The 16,349-nt window shown below is 44.3% G+C and overlaps 1 protein-coding gene across 8 annotated transcripts in view; it reads left to right on the top strand.

Annotated features, from left to right (window-relative positions):
• Positions 1–16,349, top strand: part of ANKRD44 (ankyrin repeat domain 44) — a 360,603-nt gene that overhangs the window by 184,679 nt on the left and 159,575 nt on the right. For all 8 annotated transcript variants that reach the window (XR_009865792.1, XM_062189505.1, XM_062189491.1 and 5 more), the window contains exon 4: positions 13,514–13,584. Coding sequence is in view for 7 of the 8 variants with exons in the window: in XM_062189505.1 (XP_062045489.1) it covers positions 13,514–13,584 (71 nt within the window). In the remaining variant the exon portion in view is untranslated. The remainder of the gene's footprint in view (positions 1–13,513; positions 13,585–16,349) is intronic.

Below are 16,349 nucleotides of genomic sequence, written 5' to 3'. Positions count from 1 at the left end.
GATATCGGATCTGTACACCTGTTGGGTGTTAGAATTACAGAGTTGGTAATCTCATTACTGTAATTCTGGTTCAACTTGCTTTGAATTTTTCCTCTCCTCTTCCCATTAAATTAGGAAGACTTAACACATCGAGAAGAGCCTCGAGAAATTCCTGTAGCAATTTTAACTGGAAGCTGAAGGAAACTCTTGGATTTTGCGTAGCTTTTACTTTCCCTGAAAAGTCCTTTATTCAATTATCTATTATATTCCTAAAGACATCATTGCGACAGTGTGATGACTTCATCTCTGAGCTTGCATCCGGCAGCTGGCCCTTTAAGGAGTCTAACCAAATTGTTTTCCAATTTAATAATGAATGAAGTGTTAACGATACCCATGTTGCACAAATAATGTGGCCATGTCAGAACAGCCGTTACAGTTGTATTCTCTATTGTTTTATTAACTTACGGAGCATGGTGTAACCCAAGCCTGCTAAATTCCTTCTGACTTTATCTTCTGTCAACCAGGCAGATGGAACTCTGAATGCGTCTGAACAGAGAGCAGGGACAAGGTTTTGGGGAGGAATTCAAACCTTACACATTTCACCTTCTTATAAGTACCAGTCCAAATCCTAGCTTTATTTTCCCCCTGACTCTGGCTTCTGTTTGGAACTGGCCAAGTCAGAATTAAGGCAGAGAGAAGGTCAATGGGATCGATGAAGACCTGTCTGTGGTTAAGAGTTAAAGAGGCTATGGCTGAGATACAGGAAGCAGAGTGCACAGAAGGATGAGCAGAGTAGAAATATCCTCTAGAGGGGCCATCATTTGTGGTGGCACCTGCCACCTGCAACAATGGCATCCCATATGGGCGCTAGTTCAAGTCCTGGCTGCTCCACTTCTGATCCGCTCTCTGCTAGTGTGCCTGAGAAAGCAGCAGAAGATGGCCTAGGTCCTTGGGTCCTTGCACCCATGTGGGAGACCTGGATGGAGTTCCAGACTCCTAGCTTCAGTCTGGCCTAGCACCAGCCATTGCAGCCATTGAGGGAGTGAACCAGCAGATGGTTCACTTCCTCTCTCCCTCTCCCTCTCTCTTTGTAACTCTTTCTTTCAAATATATAAATAAATCTTAAAAAAAAATTATTCTCGAGAGAACAGTGAGGATGAGCAAGGGTATAGAGTCCTGGGTTGTAGGAAGAAAAGTGAAATCACACACCCTTTAGCATGGGTGAGTTTGTCAGGTATAACAAGTAAGTAAAAAAAAAAAAGTTAGAACTTTTAGACCTGGTATGGCCAAACAAGTGGTATAAGAAAAATTGTTTCCTGTGAAATTTTGAAAAGTGTTACCTCTCTCAATGCAAATTACTACCAGAGCTGGTGGCATATCATTCTTTTGGTTTTTTTATGTACAACATATTCATATTTTGAGATGGATTTTGACATTTTTGTCTGGTAAAAGGGGTTTGACTGGGGCTGGTTCTGTGGTATAGTGGGCTAAGCCTCTGTCTTTGATGCTGACATCCTATATGGGCACTGGTTTGTATCCTGGCTGCTCCTCTTCTGAGCCAGCTCTCTGCTATGGCCTGGAAAAGCAGTAGAAGGTGACCCAGGTCCTTGGGCCCCTGCACCCACGTGGGAGACTTGGAAGAAGCTCCTCGCTCCTGGCTCCTGGCTTTGGATCAGCCCAGCTCCGGTCATCTGGGGAGTGAGCCAGTGGATGGAAGACCTTTCTCTCTGTCTGTCCCTCTTTCTGTCTGTAACTCTGTCTCTCAAATAAATGAATAAATCTTTAAAAATAAAAAAGAGGTTGGATTAAACCAGACAATACTGATTGGGGGCCACGAATATGGTGCATTTATAAAGTAATGAGCCATTTTTTTGGTGGGTAGGCAAATTGGTTCTAAAGACAACACTAAGAGGAGTTTTAAAATGTTTGGAGCACTTGTGACAAAACATGGAATTATCATACACTTTTCCAAGGTAATCAGGAGGACAGGGTTCTTGTGGTATAATAAAATTTGGTCTGGTTGCTCAAAAAAAAAAAGAAAAAAACCAGCAAGCTGATCTCATATTATAATCATTTTATATGATCTTTTAAAAATCTTATTTCAATAAAATCCAGACCTTAGATAAACCAGCTGTAAGAATCAGTGGTTCTCTGGTTTATAAGATTTTCCGGCCTGTCAGCCCACCTTCATCACGCTCCCACTTTGTTTTGCATATTTCCACTTCTTCCCAGAGGACAAGGCTAAGAGAGCAGAGATATTGCCATTGGAGATAATGCTCAGTGTTGTCTTTATTCTTGATCTCTGTGAAAATAAAATTAAGAAGTAACAGAGACAAGAGGACGGACATGCTTAACGTGTGGTTAGAGTCTCTGCTTGATGATTGTGAGCTGGGCCTTTGTTTCTAACAGTTTCGCCTAGTACTTGTTTTCATGCTTTCAGCTTTAAAATGTCTTGGGTAAAAAGCCTTTGCCTTTCAATCATTAGACATGCAGACGGTGTCCTTTGGTGCACAACGATGCCTGAGAGGCAGGTAAATAACATGAAGCTCCCTCTAGAAAAGCCAGTCATAAATATTCAGTTCAGAGCCCAAGCCTCTGCCTCTCTCTGACAGGGAAACAAGGACCTGGGAGGTGTTAGACGAAGAGGAAGCCAGCAGCAGGCAAGGACGCTGAGGAAATCCTCAAGTCTCCATTCAGATACCTCTGCCTTTGTCATAGTCATTTCTGCTGCAGGGAGAGGGGAGGGATCTTGGCAGCTGCCTCTCCAACCAGAGGAGCCATGGAGGGCTTGCAGGGAGGAAAGAAGCCCTTCCTGGCTGTCTCCTTGTGTGATTTCATTATTGTTTTTAGCCCTTGTCTATATTCCTGTGGAACACTGGTCTTTCCACTTTTTCCTTGTTGAACATTATGCTTAGTGATGCACTAAACTTGTGATTATAAAGCAAATTAAAATTATGTTATTGCAAAATTTAAAAAAAAAAAGGAAGGAAGGGGATTGAGGGAGAGAGGGAGGGAAGTGTGGCTATCTGCTTGTAATAGTATCTATGAAATACATGAAGTCTATTCTCTTCATATGCATAAAAATGTAAAAAGAAAAATAAACTATCATATGCAAATTGCAAAAAAATACATAAGAACCTCAAGTGAAACTGGGAAAAAAGACAAAGACTATAGAACAGGTGATTCTCTGAAAATGAAACTATAAATCACCAGTAGAAAAACATATATTAAAAGATATAAAAGATATATTAAAACATATATTAAAAAATAGTAGATGTTCAACTTTATTATTAAACAAGAGCACACAAGAATGAGATGCTGCTTTTCCTAACCAGATTTGCAGTATTTATTTGCAATATTTGTTTTTAAAATGGCTTAAATTGACATATATTTGATAAATAATAAACTGCATTTGTTTAATACATGTACTCTGATGAGCTTGGACCATGCATACACCCGTGAAACTATTGCTGCAAGCCAATAGACATATCTAGGGTAGGCCTTGTGGCAAAGTGGGTTAAGCTGCTGCTTAGGATGCCTGCGTCCTGTATCAGAGTGCTTGGGTTTGAGTACTGGCTCTGCTTCCAACCCAGCTTTATGCTGTTGCATCCTGGGAGACAGCAGATGACGGTTCCAGTGCTTGGGACACTGCTGCCCATATGGGAGACCTGGGTAGAGTTCTGGGCTCCTGGCTTCAGCCTGGCCCAGCCCTGGCCGTAACAGGCATTTGAAGACTGAACCAGTGGATGGAAGATTTCTCCCTCTCCTTCCCCTCTCTTCCTTTTGAGTAAATGAAAATAAGCATTTTTTTTAGAAATTTTTTTTTTTAATTTGACAGGTAGAGTTACAGACAGTGAGAGGGAGAGACAGAGAGAAAGGTCTTTCTTCCATTGGTTCACTCTCCAAATGGCTGCAACGGCCGGAGCTGCGCCAATCCAAAACCAGGAGCCACGAGTTTCCTCCTGGTCTCCCATGTGGGTGTAGGGTCCCAAACACTTAAGCCATCCTCCACTGCTATCCTAGGCCACAACAGAGAGCTGGACTGGAAGAGGAGCAACCGGGACTAGAACTGGCACCCATATGGGATGCTAGCACAACAAGTGGAGGATTAACCTAGTGCGCCATGGCACCGGCCGTGAAAATAAGCATTTGTAAAAGACATTAATAGAAGTAGTGGACATATGCATTACTGCCATAAGTGTCATTGTGCCCCTTTGTGTGTGTGTTTATAATATGAATAGAGTATCAGAACTACCACATTAACAAATTTTTAAGTATATCACACAGTATTATTGACTTAGATTTACTGTATTTTAACCTGCTATGCCATGGAGCTGGTCAGATTTACCATGTTTTTTAAAATACTTATTTATTCTTTACTTGAGAGAGTTACACACACACAGAGAGAGAGAGAGAGAGAGAGAGAGAATGAGAGAGAGAGAGAGGTCTTCCATCCAATGGTTCACTCCCCAGTTGGCCGCAACGGCTGGAACTGCGCCAATCCAAAGCCAGGAGCCAGGAACTTCTTCCGGGTCTCCCACGTGGGTGCAGGGGCCCAAGGACTTGGGCCATCTTCCACTGCTTTCCCATGCCATAGCATAGAGCTGGATCAGAAGTGGAGCAACTGAGTCTCGAACCGGCGCCCATATGGGATGCCGGCGCTTCAGGCCAGGGCATTAACCTGCTGCACCACAGCGCCGGCCCCCAGATTTACCATTTTTAAATGGCTAATTATACCAAGTGTTGAAGGTGTGGGGAAACTGAGCAATCTTATTTACTGTGGTACACTTTGGAGGCCTGAGAGTGCATATTAAAACCAAATCTGTGTACCACCTTTGATGCATAGAAGTCCATTTTAAATGATCTGTCCTAGACAGATACTTACATAAGGAATATATTTGCATAAGTAGTCATTTTATGAATGTTCACTGTTTGAATACTGTTTGCATAGTTACATGTTGGAAACAATTAACATACTCATCAATAGAGGTGTTGTAGGAGGTGCCCAGTGCTTGTCTCCAATGGGAAGAAGAATCTGGAGTTGAGACATGGGTAAAGATGAGCAGAGGAATGAGAGTTATGGTTAACTAAGTGAAGTGCACACTGGAGAGGGAGTGCAGGCATGCTCCAGGGTGAGCTGTGCCCAACCAAGTTTGGGATCGTTCCTGTATATGATATAGAACACAGGGGGTGCTGTCTTGGGTGAAGTTTAATTGAATATTCATAGAGATTGGTGTTGGGGTGGGACTTGTGTACCGCCTATTTTCTTGCCCCTTTTTCGAAGTCTCTGCAGTTTCATGGTCCAGGTACATGATGGGACTAGGAGTATCAGCCATGGTAATTTTATTATAATATTACAAGGACACAGTCAGATGCTGGTTGTTTGTGGCAGGCATTGGTTCTGGGCAGCTGTTTTGCAGAGACTGTGGTTTTTCACAGCATAAGGTGAGGAGGGTTAGGGTAGAGCTGGAAGGTTGCAGGGAGGGACTGGGGAATCTCAGCTCCTTTTGCTAGCTACCTCCTTGTGTGAGTCAGAGGGAATGTCTAAAAAATGTGGCATATTTTTGTAGGAATGCAGAAAAGAACTCTCTCTAAGTATCAACATAGATAGTTATAAGAAGTAGAATGTTGAGTAGAACAAGGGAATTCAGAGTATTGGTGCAATTTAATAAAATTTATGTGAAAACATACTTATTGATGCATTTTTAAAAGTTGTATAATATTTTAAATAACAAAAACATTTTCCTGACCACCAGCTTAATTCCATGGACACACATATTTGCAGATGACTGTTTTCTCTTGGCACATATACTTTGCATATGAAGACATAAAAGCAACTGGAAGCTCACATTCCCAACTCATTGGTTAAGTTCAGGGATTAGGGAGGGTTCAGCATGGAGGGTAATGCTCAAGAGGACTTTTGCTCCATTGGTAATGATCTGTTTTTGAAAGGATGCATTCATTTCTTGGTTTGTGTATTACCTATATGATCAAAACATAATAGGGTTGGCACTATTCATTGTCATGGGCATATTTTCATTCCTGTAACACATCAGTTCAGTTGAAGTGGATCTCTCTCCCAACCAGAAAATGTCTTCCAAATAGTGACTATTAGTTTAGGTCTGCCCTGTGCTTAGTTAGAACTGTGCCAGCAGCAGATGCTCCTGTGTTTCGATCCTTGACTGCTTTGATCATAGTTAGCAAACAGTTGTATGCAGAATGCTTACCCGTGTGCCAGACAGATTGCAGGGCTTTTGTGATATCCTTCTAGACTCTGCAGTGTTTCCACAAAAAATGGGCTCACTCTGTATGTAATGTCCTAATACTTATTTTGTTTCATATAATATTTTGTGAACATTTCTCCAGATATAAAATGCTTATAGCTTATAATAGAACATTATGGCTACCTTGTATGGTTATAAAGTAGATTATTTAACCAACTCTGTAATGCCAAATTTTTTCTTATATTTTACTTTTATGACCAGTATTTCATAAAACATCCTCGAAAATTAGTCTTCATAGTTTTCTCCTTTAGAACTGTGTTATATAACATTCTAAGCACATACTGAAAACATAGAAATGGGTTGTGTGTCCAATGGGGGAGGGGAGAAGCAAGAGAATGAGATGGATTTGCAGAGACAAAAGCAGATGGCTACACGTTTGGGAGTGTGCGACACAGATCACATACACTGTACCCTATTTGGTTTCTTGGTCATCTGGCTGGTGCGGGAGCTCTTGGAGAGAGATGCTTAGATTCAAAATGCTGAGATATTTAAATGGCACTTAGAGAGAGAGCAAAAGATTTCCTGTGATTCTAGAGCTGTCTCGTCTCTGGTAGGTGTGGCCCACAGTGGTCCTGCCTTTTTTTTGTGGGGGGGGTACTCTTACCTTGCTGCAGGTCTACGTTGGTATCACTGACAGTGATTGCAGAGAGCATGAGTGCACGGAGAGAAATAACAGTAAGACCAGCAATAACACAGCTTTAACTTGAAATTTTTCTTCCAAATCACACTGTACAACCAAGTTCAGCTGCAGACCAATGACCATTCTTGCTTCTATTCTCTTTTATCACTGGAGTGAGCTCAAGGAAACTCTGGAGGAGGCTATGTGACTGGGTCTCTTTGTATGGAAAGGATGGGAAGGAGTTTTCTATCAAAGGCCACTAACTCAAAACAAAAGTTGTGTAAGAAAATTGAAAGTTATTTTTCCTCTTCTCTTATTAAGAAACACGGAACTTGGCCGGCGCCGTGGCTCAACAGGCTAATCCTCCGCCTTGCGGCGCCGGCACACCGGGTTCTAGTCCCGGTCGGGGCACCGATCCTGTCCCGGTTGCCCCTCTTCCGGGCCAGCTCTCTGCTGTGGCCAGGGAGTGCAGTGGAGGATGGCCCAAGTTCTTGGGCCCTGCACCCCATGGGAGACCAGGAGAAGCACCTGGCTCCTGCCATCGGAACAGCGCGGTGCGCGGGCTGCAGCGCGCTACCGTGGCGGCCATTGGAGGGTGAACCAACGGCAAAAAGGAAGACCTTTCTCCCTGTCTCTCTCTCACTGTCCACTCTGCCTGTCAAAAAAAAAAAAAAAAAGAAACACGGAACTTTAAATGAAATAGCTTTCTCAAAATATTTTGTTGAGGAATCTTTCAAATATACAGTAACATATGAAGAACACTATAATAAATACCCATATACCTTCCACTGAGCTTTAAGAAATCTCAACATTTTGCCATCCTTGCATTATATTTTTGTTTTAATTTTCAAAGCCTCTGTTCATAACTGAGATTTTATTGGTGCTGATAATAAGTACATAGACATTTCAATTTGTGTATATTTCTCTCTCTCTTTTTGAAAGATTTATTTATTTGAGAGACAGAGTCAGAGACAGAGAGAAAGGTCTTTCATCTATTGGTTCACTCCCCAAATGGCCAAAGCTGGGCTATTCCAAAACAAGGAGTCAGGAGCTTCTTCCAAGTCTTCAACATGAGTGCAGGGGCCCAAGCCCTTGGGTCATCTTCCATTGCTTTCCCAGGCCATTAGCAGAGAGATGGATTGGAGGAAGAGTAGCCTGGACACAAACCAGCACCCATATGGGATGCTGGTGCTGCAGATCAAAGCTTAGCCCACTATACCACAGCTCTGGCCCCTTATACATACTTCTTAACATACATACTGAAAATCTAAAAAGCCATGGATTGTCATTTTTTTAAAAAGTCATCCAAATGACTTTCCTGCTTCAAATATGGAGGCAACTCTTCCTTAAGAGGATATCAATACCAGTGTCTTCAAATGTTGCTGTTACATGAATCCCACCAATTCAAATTATAATATCATAGACATGGGGCTGGCACTGTGGCGCAGTGGGTTAACGCCCTGGCCTGAAGTGCCGGCATCCCATATGGGCACCGGTTTGAGACCCGGTTGCTCCACTTCCTGTCCAGCTCTCTGCTATGGCCCGGGAAAGCAGTAGAAGATGGCCCAAGTCCTTGGGCCCCTGCACCCGCGTGGGAGACCTGGAAGAAGCTCCTGGCTCCTGACTTCGGATCAGTGCAGTTCCGGCTGTTGCGGCTAACTGGGGAGTAAACTAACGGATAGAAGACCTCTCTCTCTCTCTCTCTCTCTCTCTCTCTCTCTCTCTCTCCCTCTCCTCTCTCTGTGTAACTCTGACTTTCAAATAAATAAATAAATCTTTAAAAAATTATAGACATGACATACTCAAAGTTTCAGTCTTTCACAATACATTAACAAGTTAGGAAAACTGGAATAAGATGTTACAGGTGCACATGGTTCTGACAGAGAAACAAGAACTGGTTTTCTGTTGGAAACAGTTCTCCTAAACAACATGAGAGAAATAACTGAAAATATTCAAGACAGATTAAATGCACAATCATGACTCCCAATTGCTTGATTTTTAAAGGAGATAAAACTGTGAATACACAGTTGTAGCCATATGAATGCCTTTACTTCACCCTCCCCCACACACCCGAAGCAACCACTGTCCAGATTTTGTATCTGTCATTTAGCCATGTTTTTCACTTTTATTTAACATATATTCATCAATAAACAAAATCATTTTTGTAAAATTTAAAACTCTGTATAACTACTATTATGCCATCTTAATTTTGATTTGTTCATTCAGTGTTTTTAAAAAAGATTTACCGTTGGCCGGCACCACGGCTCAATAGGCTAATCCTCCACCTGTGGTGCTGGCACCCCAGGTTCTAGTCCCAGTTGGGGTGCCGGATTCTGTCCTGGTTGCTCCTCTTCCAGTCCAGCTCTCTGCTGTGGCCCGGGAAGGCAGTAGAGGATGGCTCAAATCATTGGGCCCCGCAACTGCATGGGAGACCAGGAGGAAGCACCTGGCTCCTGGCTTCAGATTGGCACAGTGCACTGGCTGTAGCAGCCATTTGGGGGGTGAACCAACGGAAGGAAGACCTTTCTCTCTGTCTTTCTCTCTCTCACTGTCTAACTCTGCCTGTCCAAAAAAAAAAAAAAAAAAAAAGATTTACTGTACTATTTATTTTAATGGCAGAGTGACAGAGAGGAGAGGCAAACACACACACGCGCGCACACACACACAACACACACAGGTATCTTCCATCCAGTAGGTCACTCCCCAAGTGGCTGCAACTGCCAGGGCTATACCAGTTTAAAGCCAGGAGTCTAAAATTCCATCCAGTTCTCCCACAAGGGTAGCAAGGGCCCAGGAACCTGGGTCATCTTCTGCAGCTTTCCCAGGTGTATTAGCAGGCAGGTGGATCAGAAGTAGGGCAGTTGGGACCTGAACCAGCTTCCATACAGGATGCCAGCGTTGGCAGCTGCTACTTTACCAGCTATGACGCAGTGCTGGTCCTGTTCCTTCAGTGCTTTGATTTTGAAATACATTTGTTTATATACAAAACCTGAGTCTGGGGGCTCACACTGTGGTACAGTAGGTTAACCCTCTGCCGGTGGCGCTGGCATCCCATATGGGTGCCAGTTCTAGTCCTGGCTGCTCCTCTTCTGATCCAGCTCTCTTCTATGGCCTGGGAAAGCAGTAGAAGATGGCCCAAGTGCTTGGGCCCCTGCACCCACGTGGGAGACCCAGAAGAAGCTCCAGGCTCCTGGCTCCAGATCAGCCCAGCTCTGGCCATTGCAGTCATTTGAGGAGTGAACCAGCATATGGAAGACCTCTCTCTCTCTCTGTCTCTCTCTCTGCCTATAACTCTACCTCTCAAATAAATAATAAAAAAAAAAAATCTTTAAAAAAAACCTGAGTCTGTCTATTTCCATGACAGCATAGCTTTCTATTGTACAAGTCTAGCAATGTATTTATACGTTTTTCTCTTGCTCATCATTTAGAATTCCAACTTCCTGTTGTTAAAAATATGCTGTAGTGCATGTTGGGTTCCCCTAAGGTGTATGTTTGGGCAGATCTGCCACACATTTACATCATCAGTTTTACTAGATAATGCAGCACTGCTTCCCAAAGGAGGCTGTGCCAGTTCACACGCCCACCAACTGTATGTTAAATCTTACTGTTGCTTGCTACCCTTGGTAACACTTGGCATTGTCACACTTTGTCATTTTCACCACTTTGGTGTGTGAAATGTTATGTTAATGTTGCATTCATTTTCTTCTCCCCGATGAATTTTGAAAACTATCTTTGCATATGTGTCTTGTCATTTGGGTTTCTTCTTGCGTTAGGTTTTTGAGTTTACAAAAAATTCAAAACAGAAAATTTCATCTGCCAAGGACTTTGAATAACATTTGAATCCAGCCCTCCAGGATTATGTGAAATTTGAATGATGTTTGTGCCAAAAGTGCCAAAGAAATGGCTGAAAGTAATGAACAAACTTGTATTTTTCTTACTGGATGGATTTGTGGAATAAACACAGTGTGGTCAACTATATGTGTTTATCACCCCCCCCCAAAAAAAAAAATGCCTAAAAGGTGGCTGATTTAAAAAGGTGGAATAGCTGCCAGTAGATGGGAAGAGGAGGTGCTAGGACAAAGCTGAATAAATGCTGTTTACTTCTAAGCCAGAAAGGTAGACTTTGGAATAATCTCCTGGACTTGGCTGGAGTGAAGATTTAGGGGAGGAAATCTAACGTTTGTTTCTAGTAGTGGAAATTGTGTTTGAAAACTCACCAGTTTTCTGTTTGTAGTCACGCCCAGGGTTTCTTCTCCCTAGCATTCTCTAGCACGTGACCTGTCTTGCTTCAAAAGACACTTGTCTGCAACCTGGAGATGATGGTTCTTTGTGTTAAGTCTCCTGTCTCCTTCGTGGGGCAAGGGTCATGCCGTTTGCCTCTTTTGAAAATCTGAGTTGTAGATCTGGAGGTGACTTGGAAGTAAGAACCACTAGCGTTTCTTGGGCCTTTGCAGTTTACAAGGCACCTTCATGTTCACGTGATTGCCCCGAGCCCAGTGAGGGTAGAGGATCGTTGGTGCTAGCCTCTCTTGACAGAGCAGCAGCTCTTGGGTGTTGAGCTGCTGAAATCAGAAGTCACATCTGACCACGAATGCCCCTGTCCTTCAAGACCACATTAGTTTTACTCCAGAGCACTTAGCCCACAACTTCCTGTTGCTGAGGCCAGACATGCTTGCTGCCTCTGCCCACCCAAAGTGATTCTCTGTGTTCCTTATTGTGGGAGCAGACTAGGACCCTTGTGGACAAGCAGGAGTTAGCAGAATTAGAATGCAACTCATTTTAACCTTGGTAAGCGAAGCAACAATTCATCAGTGTTTTTCAACCTTGACAGTATAATACAATAGCCGTGGTTCCTGGTGAGTTTTTAAGAAACATGACTCTGACCCCATCTCAAACTAATGAAATTAGAATGAGGGCTCAAGGGGAGGCATAATAGTTCTCTTATTGGTGGTGGTGGTAGGGGATCAGGTTCTTGTTTTCTGTGATTAATGTTGCTGATGGTATTTGTTCTTTTTCAGTTAAAGAATAGTGTCAGTTCTATGATTTGTTAGCTTCTCCTAGCCAGTGTCTCCATCTAAACTAGCTTGCTTTTCAAAGGGCCTCTGGTTTGCAGCTGTCAGCCAGCCCCGACCTCGCCGAGATGAATCGGCCCCTTTTCCCCTGGACTGACTCTGTTGGCCCTTGATCCTGAGCATCTCCTCGATGCTTCCTCTCCTCTGCCTTACTTTCTAGTTCCTCTGATTCCTCCCGCCAGTCTTTGTCCTCATGACCTTCCTTCTGACTTGTCCTCAGGCTAAAATGGGCTTCTCTTATTGCATCTACTGAAACATCACACATATTTTCTCTTCTCTGCTTTTGTTACCCTGTTATAAAACATCCCATCTCTGGCCAGAGGCTGATCAAAACCCTGACCCCTCAGAGGAAGCTTGCTCTGGAAGTTTTGACAGTTCAGACATAGCCCTGGTGGGCTTGCTCTCAGGGAGAATTGTGAGGGTGTTGTGGGAGGTGGTGGTCTCTGTGAATCCATTCACAGGACACTTCTGTTCCATGATGGTGAGTGGCTTCCATGGAGTTGAGTGTGAGGCACACCTCACAGTGTGAGCAGGTTCTGGCTTGTGCTTGAGTCCATCTGTCGCCGGATAGTGTGAGAGAGATATGAGCAATCTCCAAAGCTTGCCCAACAGCTTTATGGAAGCTGGCTTCTTCCCTCCCTTCCCCTCCCTTCCCCTCCCTTCCCCTCCCTTCCCCTCCCCTCCCCTCCCCTTCCCTTCCCTTTCCTATCGACAGAGAGAGAGAGAGAGAGAGAAAGATCTTCCTTCCCTTGGTTCACCCCCCAAATGGCCGCTACGGCTTCCTCCTGGTCTCCCATGTGGGTTCAGGGCCCAAGCACTTGGGCCATCTTCCACTGCCTTCCCGGGCCACAGCAGAGAGCTGGACTGGAAGAGGAGCAACCGGGACAGAATCCGGCGCCCCAACTGGGACAAGAACCCGGTGTGCCGGCGCTGCAGGGGGAGGGTGAGCCTATTGAGCCGCGGCACCGGCTGCTGGCTTCTTCATACCAAAATAACTGGTTAGTGCCAGATAAATAATTGCAATTCTTAGATAAAGCTAATTTCTTTTTCTTTCTTTCTTTCTTTTTTTGACAGGCAGAGTTAGTGAGAGAGACAGAGAGAAAGGTCTTCCTTCTGTTGGTTCACCTCCCAAATGGCTGCTACGGCCGGCACGCTGCCCCGATCTGAAGCCAGGAGCCAGGTGCTTCCTCCTGGTCTCCCATGCAGGTGCAGGGCCCAAGCACTTGGGCCATCCTCCACTGCTCTCCCGGGCCACAGCAGAGAGCAGGACTGGAAGAGGAGCAACCGGGACAGAACCAGTGTCCCAACCAGGACTAGAACCCGGAGTACTGGCACCGCAGGCAGAGGATTAGCCTAGTGAGCTGCGGTGCTGGCCGATAAAGCTAATTTCTGCTGCTCCCCTCAGCCCAGGTCAAATCTTGCCAGAAAATATGACTGATGTAAAGAAAAAACAAGTTGGTTATATCAGGCAAATTATAGCAAGCTACAGCATTTGACTAACAGCAGCAGAATATCTCTTGTTTCTATTAAGCCTTCTAATGTGTGCTTTTTGGTTCCAGGAGCTCGTGTAAATGCCAAGGACAACATGTGGCTGACCCCTCTGCACCGGGCGGTTGCTTCCAGAAGTGAAGTGAGTGATGACCTATTTCATCTAATACCTACTCCCCTTGGAATAAGAATTCTTTGCACTGAATTAGTAATCCTCATTGGTGAGCAAATGGCTTTTACCTGTAAAGCAAGAGGGTGACCAGAAATGAGCAACTGTTTATTTGAGCAGCTCTTGCACACTGGACACTGTACTGGTTGAGGAGGCGTCTGGGATTATCCAAGAGGGACAGCATAGCGTGGCCATTCACTTCAGTGAGTTTTCAGTCTAAAGGAGGGAGGCACAGCAGGAAGACATTGATTCCATGTCAGTATTGACCTGGATAAGGGAGCAACTAACTTTCTGAGTAGAGGAGATCTTCCAAGAAGAGGCGTCAGTTGAACTGATCCTTAAAGAATGAGTAAGGACTTACCAGGCCAAGAAAAGGGAGGAGGGCGGAGGCAGGGGACAAATGTGTCAGAGAACAGGAAGCCTAGAAGTAAATGAATAGTGGACTCAGAGGTAATGGGAATGCAGGGTGTGGCAGAGGGTAAGCCTGGGCCAGGTGACAGAGGGCCTGCTATCCTTTGGGCAGTGGAGAAAGGGAACAGCAGAAGAGTGACACACTCAGATCAGTTTTTCAGTACCACCACTGTGGTGACAGCATGGGAGCGGGGATAGGGGTTGTAGGCAGGGGTGCCCATAAGAGGCCAAAAGAGACCCCAGATAAAGGCACGGGGAGGAGTCAACAACTTGGGAGGTAAACCTCGCACGATTTGGCACCTTGTGGGAGAGAGGTAGGAAGGAGTTCGTTGATACTATTGACTGGCAAGACACAGAGCAAGTGACCTGGTCACCCTATTTGAGCACCAGGTTTAGCAAATGTGCCTCTCGAATATAAGCTCAGTGAGGGCCTGGTTTTCTTTTGATGTGTCCCAAGCCTGATACATTGCAGAAACACAATGAGCCTGGTACTGAAGAAATAATTCATTTGGAATGCTGGAAATTGGAGTGTAGATGACTAATGGATGATCTGTCATTATAAATGCAGGCTGGAATCTCAGGGACAAGGAATCTCATGGCCACTGTGGTAAATGGATCAGCTGGTTCTGGGGAGCCAGGTCACAGGAGATGCCTACCCCCCAGGACACAGGAGAGTCTAACCTCAGAGGCACCTGGCATTGGGCAATTGGCCTTCATAGTTGAGTTTGCCAAAGGCAGCTTCCCTGCTGCTGGAGAAGCAGTGCTCCCCAGGTAACTTAGGAGCAAGAGGTGCTGCTGAGAACCAGTACGATGAGTGCGCTGCAGTGGCAGGTGTTTATGGCTGTCATCCATGTCAACTTTTCCTCTGCGGCACCCATCTGGAAATTTCACAGTGTACTTAGCGGGTGACAGTTGAGTGCTCATAATATTTCTTGCTATGCTGTGTGATTTGAGTAGTTCCCTCCCAACCTGCCCTCAAAAGGTTGGTTGCATTCTCTTTCTAAATAGCCCACATGAAATGAAAGAAGTAAATAGTCCTAATTCACTCTGGACCTGGGAATTTAGAATCTTCTTTTATTTTCTTCTTAAGAAAAGTGTCTTATTTATTTATTTGAAAGGCTTGGTGATGGGGCGTGGGGGTAGGAGATCGCTCAATAGCTAGGGTTGGGCTAGACCAAAGCCAGGAGCTAGGAACTCCACCTCAGTCTCCCTTAGGGGTGATGACAACCAAGTGCTTGGGCCTCTCAGGTACCTTAGCAGGAAGTGGAGGTAGGACTGAATGCCAGGCACTCTGATAGGGGTACAGGAGTCCCAAGCAGGGGCTTAATCGATGTGCCACAGTATTCACCCCTCGAATCTTCTTTAGGTCCCACATTTTATTTCTGTTTTATCTAGGAGAACAGGTGCAGTTGTGTGCTTGAGTTGGTAACAATGGTTTCACCAGACTAGTTCCTTTACAGAGGAGTATTTTCTGGTCCAAATTTTAGGATCACTTGCTCTTTGATAAATTTAAGTCTCTTCAAATATTATATGGATTTGTCTCCTCTTTAACAAGGACAAGCTCTTTTTAGTTTTAAAAATGCTAAGCACCTCCTATATGACAGGAACTGTATTTGTTGTTCAAGCTAAAAGGTGAATAAGATCTGGGGTCCCTACTCTGAGAAAGCATTTATCTAGTGGGACAAGCATGTGGTCTAGTGAGAAAGACACAAAAGCAGGTGATTTCAGTACTAGATGTCCTTTCCAAGTCACCTCAACCTCTGCTAGCTCTCTAACTGCAAAAATTTCAAAAATCTATTCTCCATTAACAAGCATTTCACTTTATTTACATATCTTTACTGTATTTGAGTCCAGTCAACCCAATGACGGATTGGCCTTTATGTCCGATAAGGTGTGTTGCATCTCCAGATAACTAGCTCCCTCTGCAGGTTTGTTGGGGGAAAAAAATCCCTTGCAGGTGTCTTGCCAGGCAGGAATAAACAGACCCCAAGTTGTAAATCATCAGGCTCACTTATGAAAGCGAATGTCTTCATATTAACATGCAAAACAGCAGTTGAAAAGTTGCTTGTGAAAATTGGAGTCTCTGTCATTGTCAGAGTGACTGTGCAGTGAACATTGTGACTCCAAGCGCATTACTGTGCTGTGGAGGTTCTGAATTCACTCTTCCTTCTTGTTATGAATGTGGTCTGTGTGCCATTGCTTTATGCCCCTTCTAATAGTTGGGGAAAGTGGAGTAGGCTTAAGGGCAGAAGGACAGAAAGGGATTGGATTGCTGCTTTGGAATTTGGCTGTTAATATTTGCCAACAGGGATATATGATTTCAGTAT

The sequence above is a fragment of the Lepus europaeus genome, chromosome 1, assembly GCF_033115175.1.
Source record: "Lepus europaeus isolate LE1 chromosome 1, mLepTim1.pri, whole genome shotgun sequence".
Lineage (NCBI taxonomy): Eukaryota > Metazoa > Chordata > Mammalia > Lagomorpha > Leporidae > Lepus > Lepus europaeus.
This window is presented reverse-complemented; position numbering and strand designations above follow the sequence as displayed.